Source organism: Caenorhabditis briggsae (assembly GCF_000004555.2).
Source record: "Caenorhabditis briggsae complete genome, chrIV, whole genome shotgun sequence".
NCBI lineage: Eukaryota > Metazoa > Nematoda > Chromadorea > Rhabditida > Rhabditidae > Caenorhabditis > Caenorhabditis briggsae.
In genome coordinates, this window is record NC_013487.2 from 10,310,865 (window position 1) to 10,322,908 (window position 12,044).

Consider the following 12,044-nt stretch of genomic DNA (forward strand, 5'->3'; position numbering starts at 1 on the left):
ATTATGAGGTACCTTATCAAAAGCCTTACTGATATCAAAATAAATTATGTCTACCTGATCCCTTCTTTCAAGACTAGAAGTCCATTCATTTAAAGATTCTAACAGACAGGAAGTTGTTGATCTACCTACTCGAAAGCCGTGTTGGCTGTCACTCCAAAATTGACTATTTGCTAGATGGTCATTGATTCTTTTCAGGATACACCTTCCGTAAACTCTACAAATAACGGAAGTGAGACTAATAGGCCTGAATTGGCTTGGGCTAGAAGGAGTTTCTATTTTTTTTTGTAGGAATAACAATCGCCTCGTTCCATTTTTTCGGGGTTTTTCCTGACATCATTGAGTAATTACAGAGTTGTGCTATTGGGCTAGCTATATATATGGATGTCAATTTTAAAAAACTAGAAGGAATATCGTCTGGGGTTAGTGTATTATTACTCTTAATTTTCTTAAGTAACTTATAAATTTCATCTTCAGATACCCATATCATTTCCTGGATATTTTTTGTGGTATTATTGGCTTGGAACGTTGGACTAGGATTTGTAAATTGTGATTCAAAATACTCCGATAGACATTCAGATTTCTCATAGTCTTCACTCAATACTATTCCGGAAAAGTTTTTGAAGTCTGGTGTCTCGCCAGATTTCTTCTTTAACACAAATTTAAAAAACTTAGAAAACCGACTGACACCTTTTTTCTGAAGAATTTGCAATTCAACATTGCCTTTATATTTTTTCAATTTTTTCCTAATTTTTTTTGTAATCAGGGCGTATTGTTCAAAGTCAGAATCACTTCTAGTTAATTTCGTTTTTTCCCAAAGGTAGTCTACAAGTTTACTGAACGACATCAGGTATTGGGGGAGATTTCCATATTCAGAATTTACTCTAATCCAAGGAACAGTGCATTCAAAAACATGATTAAGGTAGGAGAGGAAATTATCATATTTGTCATTAATGTCTAAACTTGAACCAAAGATTTGTGTCCAGTCAACTCTATGTAACATTTGTTTCAGGCATCATTTCAGGTTTCAGGCATGCTTCGCACTCGTCTCGTTTTCCTTTCTTCTTCCGTCCACAACAATGACAATAAAAGTTCATTTCAAGAATAACCTCGTTACGGAGCAGCTCCAACTCTCGCTTGATAACACCCAATGATACGGGCGGTGGTGCTCCATTAATAACCGACATCATTCCATCGAGTCGATCCATAGAGTTTTCTGATAGTCCCTCTGAGAGCACAAAGTTGATGTAGCCGGAAATTCGAATATCAAAGTCTTGAATTTCTCTTCTTTCGTAGTTCATCATTGGTAAGAGACAATCATAATCGACATCTTCCAAGTTTTCACCGAAATCCACCTGACCTGAAAACATAGGAACTACCAATGACCTTTCAAAAAATTTTGAACACTGTCATTTCAAAATAGTTCAGTTTTTCACATCTCGGTCACTTACTCATTTCATTTGTAGTATTCCTAGTTGCTGGTCGTAAACTACTTTCTTCTTCTTCATTATCCTTCCACAGTTCGAAATCTTCATTTCTCGACTCCATAACTGAAAAGATTTTCGATGTTACTATTACTTGAGAATTTCCCAACTCACCGATTTTCTTCCGGTGTCTTTTCCAACGCGACATCTGCTACGGCTACTGTCTGAAAACTAAAAAGTGATACATTTCATGACTTTCGAACGAAAAAGACAAAAAAAACAAATTTAAATAACATAAAACAATAAAAATGCATAAATGTATGATTATAAATCGTAAGCTAATCAATTTCGAAACTCCATGTATAGACACGAGATGCGCAGATGGTTCAAGAAGGGGCACGGCAACGGCACGGAAGGGGCACGGTAGCGGCCCGCTAGGGGCACGGGTGCGGTGTTCCACGGGCACTTTGAACGCGGCACCGTGCCGTTAGGATGCGGATCCTGTGCCCCTCTGTGCCCTAGCGTGCCGAAAATTTGCTGAGTAGGGAGGCGACCTTTTTTAACCCGACCGACGATTTCCGCCCGGTACGGCTATTGAATGTGCACCCTGTAACTGATTAAAATGCGTGTCGATTATTATTAAAAAATTTAGATCTCGCTGAGCTCTATCGTCTGGTATGTTGTTTTGTCCACAATTTCAATTTTAGAAACGAGCGATCAGCCAGCCCATCGACAAGTACTCGGAAGGTCCTCCTGTCAAAGGGACCCTTCTAATACAGGTTTTATGGTAATTCTTTGGAAACATTCTTCAATATTCTATTGACTTCAAACATCAACTGAAAGAAATGATCCAAAAGATCAACGAAAATTAATAAGCTCATGAAAAATGGGAACATGTAATAAAACTTTTGAAAGCTTTTCCATATTTCTCCAAATAAAAGCCCGCTCAATCAAGGTAGAAATCATTCGATATTCAGTTAGAATGAGATCTCTCCTTATTCTAGTTACTTTGTGTGGATATTCCTATTGCCAATTTAGTTCAACTGGACAAAAGAACATTGTGGATGCTCACAACAGATTGAGATCTTCAATTGCTAAAGGAACATATATCGTCAAAGGAACTAAGAAACCAGCCGGAAGCAACATTCTCAAAATCGTCAGTTCTGATTAATTATCTTTTGATTTAAAAATTTCAGAAATGGGATAAAACTGTAGCTACATCAGCTCAATCTTATGCCAACAAATGTCCGACTGGACATTCGAAGGGAACTGGATACGGAGAGAATCTCTATTGGCGTTGGTCGACATCTTCTCCAAAAGATTTGAATGAATTCGGACTTCGTGCTTCTGATGCCTGGTCCAGTGAATTTGGAAAGTATGGATGGAAGACTAATAAGATGGACAGAGCACTTTTTGGATCTGGAGTTGGACATGCTACGCAAATGGCATGGGCTAACACAGGAGGAATCGGATGTGGAGTGAAGAATTGTGGAAAGGATAAGACAAAGAATGGCATGTACAAAGTGGTTGTTGTTTGTCAGTACAAGGGGCCGTGAGTTAAAAAAACTAAAATCGTCTCTCATGAATATTTTGAAATTTCAGAGGGAACTACATGGGTCAGGATATCTATAAAAGTGGAAAAACTTGCTCTTCGTGTCCTTCGAAAACGAAATGCGAGAAATCTACAGGACTTTGCGTTTAAAAACAATTTCTTATTGTCTGTTCAATGAATGTATTCTTTGAGAATTGTTGTTAATTGAATCACACTATTTCTATGCCTTGAAAATTGGTGAAACTGTATTTTCATCAACTCGGCTGCTGGCTCGTAACTTTTGTGTCAGAAGTTGGGATTTCCGGTTTTGGAAGGGTACTGGCTAGGCTCTGGACGGAACTTGCTCAAAAACGGCTGTATAGCGGACCAGATTTTGGTCGGAAGTGGAAAGTCGAAATACTACTGCAGAGTGAATTTTCAAGTTTTTTTTCTCACAAACTGAGCTTTGAGTGTATTAAAAACATCTTATTATAATAGAACAAAATATCTTAATTCCTAATAACAGTTGCATCAAAATGCGCAATGTTTTATTCGCTATTTTTTCATGATTCGCTTCAAATGATTTGGTTCAAAATTGACAATGTGAGCAAAACAGCGTAGCAGATATCAGATAATAGAGCTCAGAGAGCCTCCAATATTATGGCTCGAGCCGGCATGTTTTAACCGGACCGACGATTTTTGCGCTGCATGGCTACTGAATCTCGGTCAGCACCCGGTTACTGATTAATCGAGTCTTATTGGAGGTTGTAAAACTCGCTCTCTATCGCCTGGTATGTTGTTTTTCCTACAATTTTAATTTTGAAGCGAGTAATCAGCCGGTCCGTCGACAAGTATGCTTCTCGGAGGGTCCTTCTTTAAAAGGGCCCTTCTAATAAAGGTTTTACGATGTTTTTTTAACATTGTTGACAATTCAATTGTCTCAAAAATAACTGAAAGGAAGTAATCCAAAAGATCAACGAACATATAAAAAACTTATGAAAAATGGGAAACTGTAATAAAATTTTTGAAAGCTTTCCGATATTTCTCTAAATAAAAGCCCGCACAATCAAGGTAGAATTCATTCAGTTAGAATGAGATCTCTCCTTATTCTAGTTACTATGTGTGGATATTCCTATTGCCAATTTAGTTCAACTGGACAAAAGAACATTGTCGATGCTCACAACAAATTGAGATCTTCAATTGCTAAAGGAACATATATCGCAAAAGGACTTAAGAAACCAGCCGGAAGCAATATTCTCAAAATTGTCAGTTCTGATGAATTATCTGATTTTTATTTGAAAAATTCAGAAATGGGATAAGCATGTAGCTGCTTCAGCTCAATCTTACGCCAATACATGCCCAACTGGACATTCAAAATCAGTCGATAGATTTGGATATGGCGAGAATCTCTTCTGGAGTTGGGCGCCAAATTTTCCTCCAAAAGATTTGAACGTATTCGGAGTTCATGCTTCTGGTGCCTGGTCAGGTGAATTTACAAAATACGGATGGAAGACTAATAAAATGGATGGGGCACTTTTCCGATCTGGAGTTGGGCATGCGACGCAGATGGCATGGGCTAACACGGGAGGAATCGGATGTGGAGTTAAAAGTTGTGGAAAGGATAAGAAAACAGTGGTTGTTGTTTGCCAGTACAAGGGACCGTGAGTTGAAAAAACTATGATCAAAAAAACTGTCATGAATATTTTGAAATTACAGAGGGAACTACATGGGTCAGGATATCTATAAAAGTGGAAAAACTTGCTCTTCGTGTCCACCGAAAACAAAATGCGAGAAATCTACAGGAATTTGCGTTTAAAAACAATTTCTTATTATCTGTTCAATGAATGTATTCTTTGAGAATTGTTGTTAATTGAATCACACTATTTACCTTGAAATTGGTGAAACTGTATTTTCATCAACTCGGCTGCTGGCTCGTAACTTTTGGTCAGAAGTTGGGATTTCGGGTTTTGGAAGGGTAGTGGCCAGGCTCTGGGCGGAACTTGCTCAAAAACGGCTGAGTAGCGGGCCATGGTTAGATTTAGGTTGGAATATGAAAGTTGACATACTACTGTTTGAAAAGTGAATCGAAATTAATATTTTTTCACAAACTGAGCTTTGAATTTATTGTCAACCCGGAAAAACTTCCATTTGAAATCTACATTTCCGATAAAACGAGTTATCAGAGATTCTAGTGGTCCGGACTCAGGAGCCATCAAAATGCGCATTCTACAATTCTGCTTCATTCACTATTTATTTTTAAACTGATAAAATGTTTCTTAAAATTATGGGACACGAAAAAAGTATTTTGAATGAAACTCTTAATGTCTGAAACACAACATTCATTCAATTTTCAAAATCTGAAAAAAAAACATTTAGTACCGTTTGGTCTGAAAATTTTCAGAGATCATAAAGTAAATTTGGCAAATGATTAGGAGAGTACAAAAATTTTAGGGTCATTGGGGTTCAAAGCAATTCAGGAGTGCAGAATCCTCAATTCGGGGGTAAAAATACCCTGAAAGTTTTCAAATTTTGGGCCTCTGAATTGTGGATTTTGTATCCCTTAATTGATTTGTACCCCGTTATACCCTCGAATTGTTGCTCCCTCCGAATTATGTGCCGACTTCTTTTAAAACATCAAAAAATAATTATAGAGGCCGTCCTTTTTATGAAATTTAATTGATCCTATCAGACGCTTCTAAACTTCACTATTGGTTTTAGAGCTCTTCCACCAACTAATTTTTGTGCTTGTGCCCTTCCATAATAAGGCTCTAGGTTGAAGTCGTTGTGACAGTTGTACATCAGATATGGTCTGATACATGTGTACAAAACACATACATTCATGTTTCTTTAAACTAATAGTAGTCTATCGTTAATTGAAGTTTAGTCTTGTCTCTCGATATAGAACTACGTGCCGTTATTTGGTTTTTCGTCGAAAAAAATTAATCGAACAGAGCTCAATACATGTTTGACACACCTGTTGTTCCGGCACCTCTCTGACTATATGCTCTCGTTCTTCGGAATTAGCTGGTCGTAGTTCAACAGGACAGTTGTTTATACAAACTAGTACTCTGTATAAATACAATCGAACCGTTTAGAATTTCAGATTTCAACATGCTTATTTCTTTCTTCGTTCTAGCTTCTTTCCTTTTGATTGGTAAGTATCATTGAGCTGAAAAATAGCCAAATGATTTCTAATCTTTCTTCAGGTACCGAGTGTCAGTTCAGTAGTAATACTCAACAGTTTATTGTGGATCTTCATAATTCGTTCCGATCGAAAATCGCAACTGGAACTTATAGTATAAATGAAACTACAAAACCAACATGTAGCAACATGAGAAAAATGGTAAGCTAAAGCTGACAGAACTTCAACTCATGTCAAGTTTACAGTCCTGGGATTCCTCACTCGCTACTTCTGCCCAAACATATGCCAACACATGCCCAACCACTCATTCTAATCTAGCTGGAACTGGAGAGAACTTCTATATGAGAACAACATCAGCTAATATTGGAGGGCTTGATGTTTATGGAGGATCTGCTGCAATGGCTTGGCAACAAGAATTCCAAAAATTCGGATGGGCTACTAACTATTTCGATATGAACCTTTTCAATACTGGCGTCGGAAACGCCACTCAAATGGCATGGGCCAAAACAAGTCTTGTTGGATGTGGAGTAAAAAATTGTGGAAAAGATGCAAGTGGAATGAATCGAGTATCAGTTGTATGCCATTACAAACCACTGTAAGTTTGAGAAATTTTGATTGATTGAAATTCTTTTTTTTTCTAATTTCAGAGGAAACTATTTGGATCAAATGATTTATGTCAGTGGATTCACATGCTCTCAATGTCCAACTGGAACTGCTTGTGATCAAACGACTGGATTGTGTGGATAATGATAATATCTGTCTTTCAATTTTCCTTTAGGCCTAGCCATTTAATGTATTCTAAAATTAAATTCCAAAATGAACAATTCAAGATTATTGTTTTTGTCGAGTAAATGTTTCTGAAAAATTGCGTGAATGTTTCTGAAACTAAAAAAAACTTATTGGCTGTCAGACTGTAACTTCTAGTCAATAGCTGAAAGCGATTGGCCTTTATGACGGATATTGACCAGGTTCTGGTCGTAACTTGCCCAAGAACGGCTGTGTAGCGGGCCATTGCCAGATTTTAGTCGGAAGGTCTTGTCATAAGTTTGTCGGAGTTTGATCGGCTTTAGTTACCCGGAATCTCACCAATTCCGACCAAAAATTGACGGCAACTCCCGAGTTGCTCTTCAATTTCTCAAGTTACCAGCTCCATTTAAATAAAAATGAAACATTGTTGCGTATCCCGCCATGAAGTTCTTTCTTTCCTCCAACTGAATATCGGACCAAAACTCAAAGGAATAGAACAATTGGTTTTTTTGTTGCTAAACCAAGAAACTATCATAAAACATGAGAATCCTATAACGAATATCCGATGGGAAAATCCCATGTTTTACCATTGTTTTCCAGTATAAAAGGCTGCTCGAAAACAGAGAGAACCATCGACTTCTTACTGTTTTCCAGTTTTCTAATATTTCTATTTTCAGTAAACCATGCAATCCGTTGTGCTCTTGACCCTCCTCTGCGTTGGAGCTTATGCCAATTTCGGAGAAGGAGGAAAGCAAGCCATCGTCAATCATCACAACAACGTCCGTTCCAAGATTGCCAAGGGAGAATACGTGGCAAGAGGAACCAGAAAGGAAAGCGGAACCAACATGCTCAAAATGGTAAGTCCGCTTAAGCCTTTAATTGAAAATGTGAAATTTATCAGAAATGGGATGGATCTCTCGAATCTTCTGCCCAAGGATATGCTAACAGCTGCCCAACTGGACACTCTACCATTCCATCCATTGGAGAAAACCTCTACTATTACTGGTCTGGATCCCCAATCTCCAACCTCGATCAATTCGGAGGAATGGCTTCTGCTGCTTGGGAATCTGAATTCCAAGACTTCGGATGGGGATCCAACAAGTTCACCATGTCTCTTGCCAACACTGGAATTGGACATGCCACTCAAATGGCTTGGGCTTTGACTGATAAGATTGGATGCGGAATCAAAATGTGTGGACCAGACGCCTCAAAGGGAGGAATGAACCGAGTCGCTCTTGTGTGCCACTACAAGATCCAGTTAGTTTGATTTTTAAAAAAACCTGGAAGCAACAATTATTTTTCAGAGGAAACTACTTGTTCAAGAGCATCTACAACTCGGGAGCCACCTGCTCTGCCTGCCCATCAGGAACCAGATGCGAACAATCTTCTGGACTCTGTGCATAATTTTTCCTTACATTGCCAGATTTTTCTTCTGTTTTTTAGTAAACTATTTTCTCACAATTTTTGTAGCGTTCGAATCCAGAAAATTTTATAAAAATTACAATGGGAATTGAGGAAGTGGCTCATCGCGATATGGCTGAATCGAAGAGTCTTCATACCCTTCTTTAGCCCAATTCGCTCTTTCTGAGGAGCAGAAAAAGAAGAAAATGATGTTAGCAATGATAAGGAATATGGCATGAACAATGAATAATGTCGACCAGGAAGCTGAAAAACTTAAATATTAGGTTGATTCTTAATTCCAAAAAAGTATGTTTTGTGTTTATTTTCTTTCAGTAAAGTTGGTATACGGCGAAACTTTTTATTGCTTTTTTTGTTCAGAAAATCAAGAAACGATTATTTTTTATTTTTTTTTCTTCGTTTTCATTTGAATCTAAATTTTTCTGAACAAAGAAAATAAATGAAATTGTACCGTACACCACCTTCAAACTTGCTTCCAAATGAATTTTTGTTTGATGGAAACATTGGATGTTTCAAATGAGCGAACCTTTCAAATACAAACATACACCCCCACCTGTCTAATCTCACAATCTCTTTTTTCGTAGTTATAACAACTATAAAACGATCACTCAATACTAGTTTCTAACTTCCAGGTGTCCCGATATGACTTACAGTAATCCGTGTTTTTGGCAATAAGAACATTAAGTAAGGAGGAAAAGAACATTGCAGCTGAATTGACAATGAAAATGTTGACGAGAAGGAAAAGGTGTAGATGCCCAGATCGAAGTTGATTCATTCTCAAATGACCAGCATAAGAGCAACCAAGAAGAGAGGATGCCAAAATAAACATGACCTAGAAAAAAGGCGGTAATTCAAAAATCCATTCGAAAAGTTCTTACTGTCACAATATATTTGTGATGGACGGGATCGAAGAATCCTAGAGCAAATAGGAAAATTCCACAAGTTCCAAACGCGACAGTGTTGAAGAAGCGCATTTTGTTTTGTTCGCTGTTTCTGAAAAAAGTAAGTTTCAGCAAATACCGTAAACACTCTAACAGAACGTCACCACTAACTTTCAACTTCGAGCCAATTTATCTCGCTTCCTGTAAAATACATCGAAAAGTGATAGACTGTCAAGATATTGGTGATAGTATGATAAGGATTCAGTCAGTGAGTCTCTTTTTATTATCTTTCACAGGAAGTGAGATATATGGGCTCAAAGTTGACAGTTTGTGCGGCCTTCTATAAGAGTGCTTACGGTAACCAAGTTTCCATAACTTACGCAAGCTTTCCGTACAGATAAACCGATGAACAAGATGTGATCAAGTTCAGAATCGGAGCAATAATCGTGAAATAGGCCGATGAGATTTCAGAGTGTCCAACAACTTTATGGAAGAATGTCGGACCGAATTGATAGAATAGTTGGAGAGCACATCCGTAAGCAAATGAAGTGAAGAATATGACCCAGATACGGAAGTCTTGATAAATTGAAAGATATGGAATACGAAGATCGAATGTACGAGAACGAGTACGTTCGTATTCAAACATCGCCTGAAACAGAAAAATCGAGTTTAGCTGTATAATCCAAAAAAGTTTACATTGCAAAAACCAATTGTCCCAGCTCTCTCTTTAAAGTCCTCATCAAAATGTATCAGAACAAAAACAAAGAAAATGATTAGAATTGTAATCACTGCACCATAATGGGCCGAATGCCATCCCAAAGAGGATGATGCCATATGAGAAACAATTGGATGAACGAAAATTTCAGAAATATGGGAGTAGGCAAATACGATAATTGGAACTGTGATATGATCGAATGGAATGAAAACTGAGAGCTTGCAGACGTATGGAATGAAAGCAGCCAGAGAACATCCTAAAATATTATTTCAGAAACTAAAAAAAAGATTTCAATAAACCTTGAAATATGCGAAGAATAATGGCGAGAAGATACGTTTTTGCATTTACACAAATCGGAAAAAATAATGCTGGAATGATGCTGATAAAGGCGCACATTACAAAGCTTCTCCTGAAAATATAACCTGGGTATAAGTATCTTTAACAATCTCAAAACCTGAATCCCATATTATTATAAGCATAAGTGATTGGAGTTGCAGCAAGTACCGTACCAACGGAAGTGACAGTTATCAAAGATTCTTTTTGGGGATTTGATAAATAGTAGACGTATTTTACGATCACATCTCGAGATGTTTGTTTTTCCGGGTCGTATTGATTGTCGACTTCTTCGTAGACTGAAATTTATATTGCAGTTTTTTCTTATACATAGAATAAAGACTTCGACTTTTCTTTTATTTTATAAATTTGAAAAAATAATATTTTTTCAAGAAGAACTTATATAGTAATCAGTCTTGTAATAATCAAATATTCAGACCCAATGGAATGTTTGGTCCATGACTATTAAAATTTTTTGCTGTTTTAATAAATATTCATAATGAACCAAATGTTCTTTTTTCCTGGAACTAACTAGGTATTCCACATATTTTGTAATTGATCTAAACGGTTTTGTATCTCCTGACCAAAAGACCGGTATTGTTAAAAACAGTCTCCTAACTTTCTAAATGATTACTTTTGTAGTGTGTGTGTGTGATCTTGCAAATATCTAGCCAATGTAATCTTTCCTACAAACAATACGGAAATGTGTTAGGAACACAAGATCCTCATTTTCTTATCTTTTTATCAGCCGTCGCACCCCTTTTTGTCTTTTTTAGTGATCGGATCAGAAACCACGAAAAAAAGAAGACATAAGATTTCGTAACAGATACATAAACAAGAGAAGATTGAAAAGGCGAGGAACTTACAATCAGATTCTGATGAATTACGGAATTCGTGAAGAAAATTGATTGTCGATTGATAGACAGTTGGATTCGAATAGATTGAAGACATGCATAAAGTACAAAGAAATATGAAGAAGAATGGAATGTGCTAAAACTATTCGTTTTGAAAAGGTGAAAATCTATTTCTAATTACCTTTATGTTCTCCATCGTATTCGATTTTTTCTCCCCATCGCCTTCTTCTGATTGTTTAGGAGAAACTGAACTCATCTCGAAAAAATTAATTCAACAAAAAAAATATCGTTTCGAATTCAGAATATTTTGAAACAAAAACTTTGCTTTCAAGCGGAGAGAGGACTGAAAGGTAAAAAATCAAAAACCCGACAGACTTTTTTTGCATAATCTGCTCATGACGGGTTTTAGGTAGCACGCGCGCGCATCTTTTTCAAAGATCCCGGAGGAAAACGGGAAACAAAGTATGGAACGGGACTCCAGAAAGAAACAGTTGTAAACTCTGTGAGAAATATTTTTGGAGAATCAGTTTGGAGCTGTGGAAAACTATTGTGGACGCCGACCAAACATTTATATTCCATCAAAATGTTTTAAAGCTATGTATTTTCCTAGCATTATTACGAAAGAATTCAAGAAAAAATTTGAAATCACCAAAAATGATGTTGAGAATAAGGTAAAAAAAGAGCCAATTTTGGGACCGTGCTGTNTCGTCCGATCGTCTCAACAGCTTCGTTTTTCTTCTCCTTCTTCGCCACCAAGTCTCCGCCCCTTTTCGAATGGTTCAGCTGTGTCTCTCGTCTGCGCGTCTTTAGTCTTCGAGACGACGGCTGTAAAAAAACAACAGAAAAGTTTGCGAAACGGATTGACCCGAAAGTCACGAAAACAGTGGTTTACATGTGATTAGGTTGTGATAAGTGCATTCGGAAACCCTGAAAGGAATGCTAATCAGCTCATGACCAATTAGTTCAAAATTTTGAATACTTCGTAACATAACTTTTTTCCT

At 37.2% G+C, this 12,044-nt stretch overlaps 6 protein-coding genes across 6 annotated transcripts in view; 4 read left to right on the forward strand and 2 right to left on the reverse strand.

The window, feature by feature from the left end:
- Positions 1 to 1,301, reverse strand: part of CBG01838 — a gene marked incomplete at both ends in the record, with an annotated part of 5,334 nt that extends 4,033 nt beyond the window's left edge. The window contains one exon of the mRNA XM_045235799.1: positions 1,107 to 1,301. Coding sequence (XP_045091864.1) covers positions 1,107 to 1,301 — 195 coding nt within the window. The remainder of the gene's footprint in view (positions 1 to 1,106) is intronic.
- A 1,102-nt stretch (positions 1,302 to 2,403) lies between these two features.
- On the forward strand, positions 2,404 to 3,123 carry CBG01837 (the record flags this gene model as incomplete). Its single annotated transcript, XM_002634220.1, has 3 exons — positions 2,404 to 2,577; positions 2,618 to 2,973; positions 3,024 to 3,123. The coding sequence occupies 3 exons, from the start codon at positions 2,404 to 2,406 to the stop codon at positions 3,121 to 3,123; spliced, it is 630 nt and encodes a 209-aa protein (XP_002634266.1).
- A 920-nt stretch (positions 3,124 to 4,043) lies between these two features.
- Positions 4,044 to 4,768, forward strand: CBG01836 (the record flags this gene model as incomplete). The annotated part of the gene is made up of 3 exons (XM_002634219.1): positions 4,044 to 4,217; positions 4,261 to 4,613; positions 4,669 to 4,768. 3 exons carry the CDS (start codon positions 4,044 to 4,046, stop codon positions 4,766 to 4,768), a joined length of 627 nt encoding a protein of 208 aa, XP_002634265.1.
- A 1,295-nt stretch (positions 4,769 to 6,063) lies between these two features.
- Cbr-scl-6 lies at positions 6,064 to 6,841 on the forward strand (the record flags this gene model as incomplete). Its single annotated transcript, XM_002634218.1, has 4 exons — positions 6,064 to 6,106; positions 6,159 to 6,295; positions 6,340 to 6,689; positions 6,742 to 6,841. The coding sequence occupies 4 exons, from the start codon at positions 6,064 to 6,066 to the stop codon at positions 6,839 to 6,841; spliced, it is 630 nt and encodes a 209-aa protein (XP_002634264.1).
- A 683-nt stretch (positions 6,842 to 7,524) lies between these two features.
- Cbr-scl-8 lies at positions 7,525 to 8,245 on the forward strand (the record flags this gene model as incomplete). The annotated part of the gene is made up of 3 exons (XM_002634217.1): positions 7,525 to 7,698; positions 7,743 to 8,098; positions 8,146 to 8,245. The coding sequence occupies 3 exons, from the start codon at positions 7,525 to 7,527 to the stop codon at positions 8,243 to 8,245; spliced, it is 630 nt and encodes a 209-aa protein (XP_002634263.1).
- A 94-nt stretch (positions 8,246 to 8,339) lies between these two features.
- CBG01833 lies at positions 8,340 to 11,299 on the reverse strand (the record flags this gene model as incomplete). Its single annotated transcript, XM_045235800.1, has 9 exons — positions 8,340 to 8,506; positions 8,912 to 9,092; positions 9,139 to 9,253; positions 9,522 to 9,790; positions 9,838 to 10,112; positions 10,156 to 10,265; positions 10,311 to 10,488; positions 11,056 to 11,179; positions 11,225 to 11,299. The coding sequence occupies 9 exons, from the start codon at positions 11,297 to 11,299 to the stop codon at positions 8,340 to 8,342; spliced, it is 1,494 nt and encodes a 497-aa protein (XP_045091865.1).
- Positions 11,300 to 12,044: the final 745 nt, after the last annotated feature.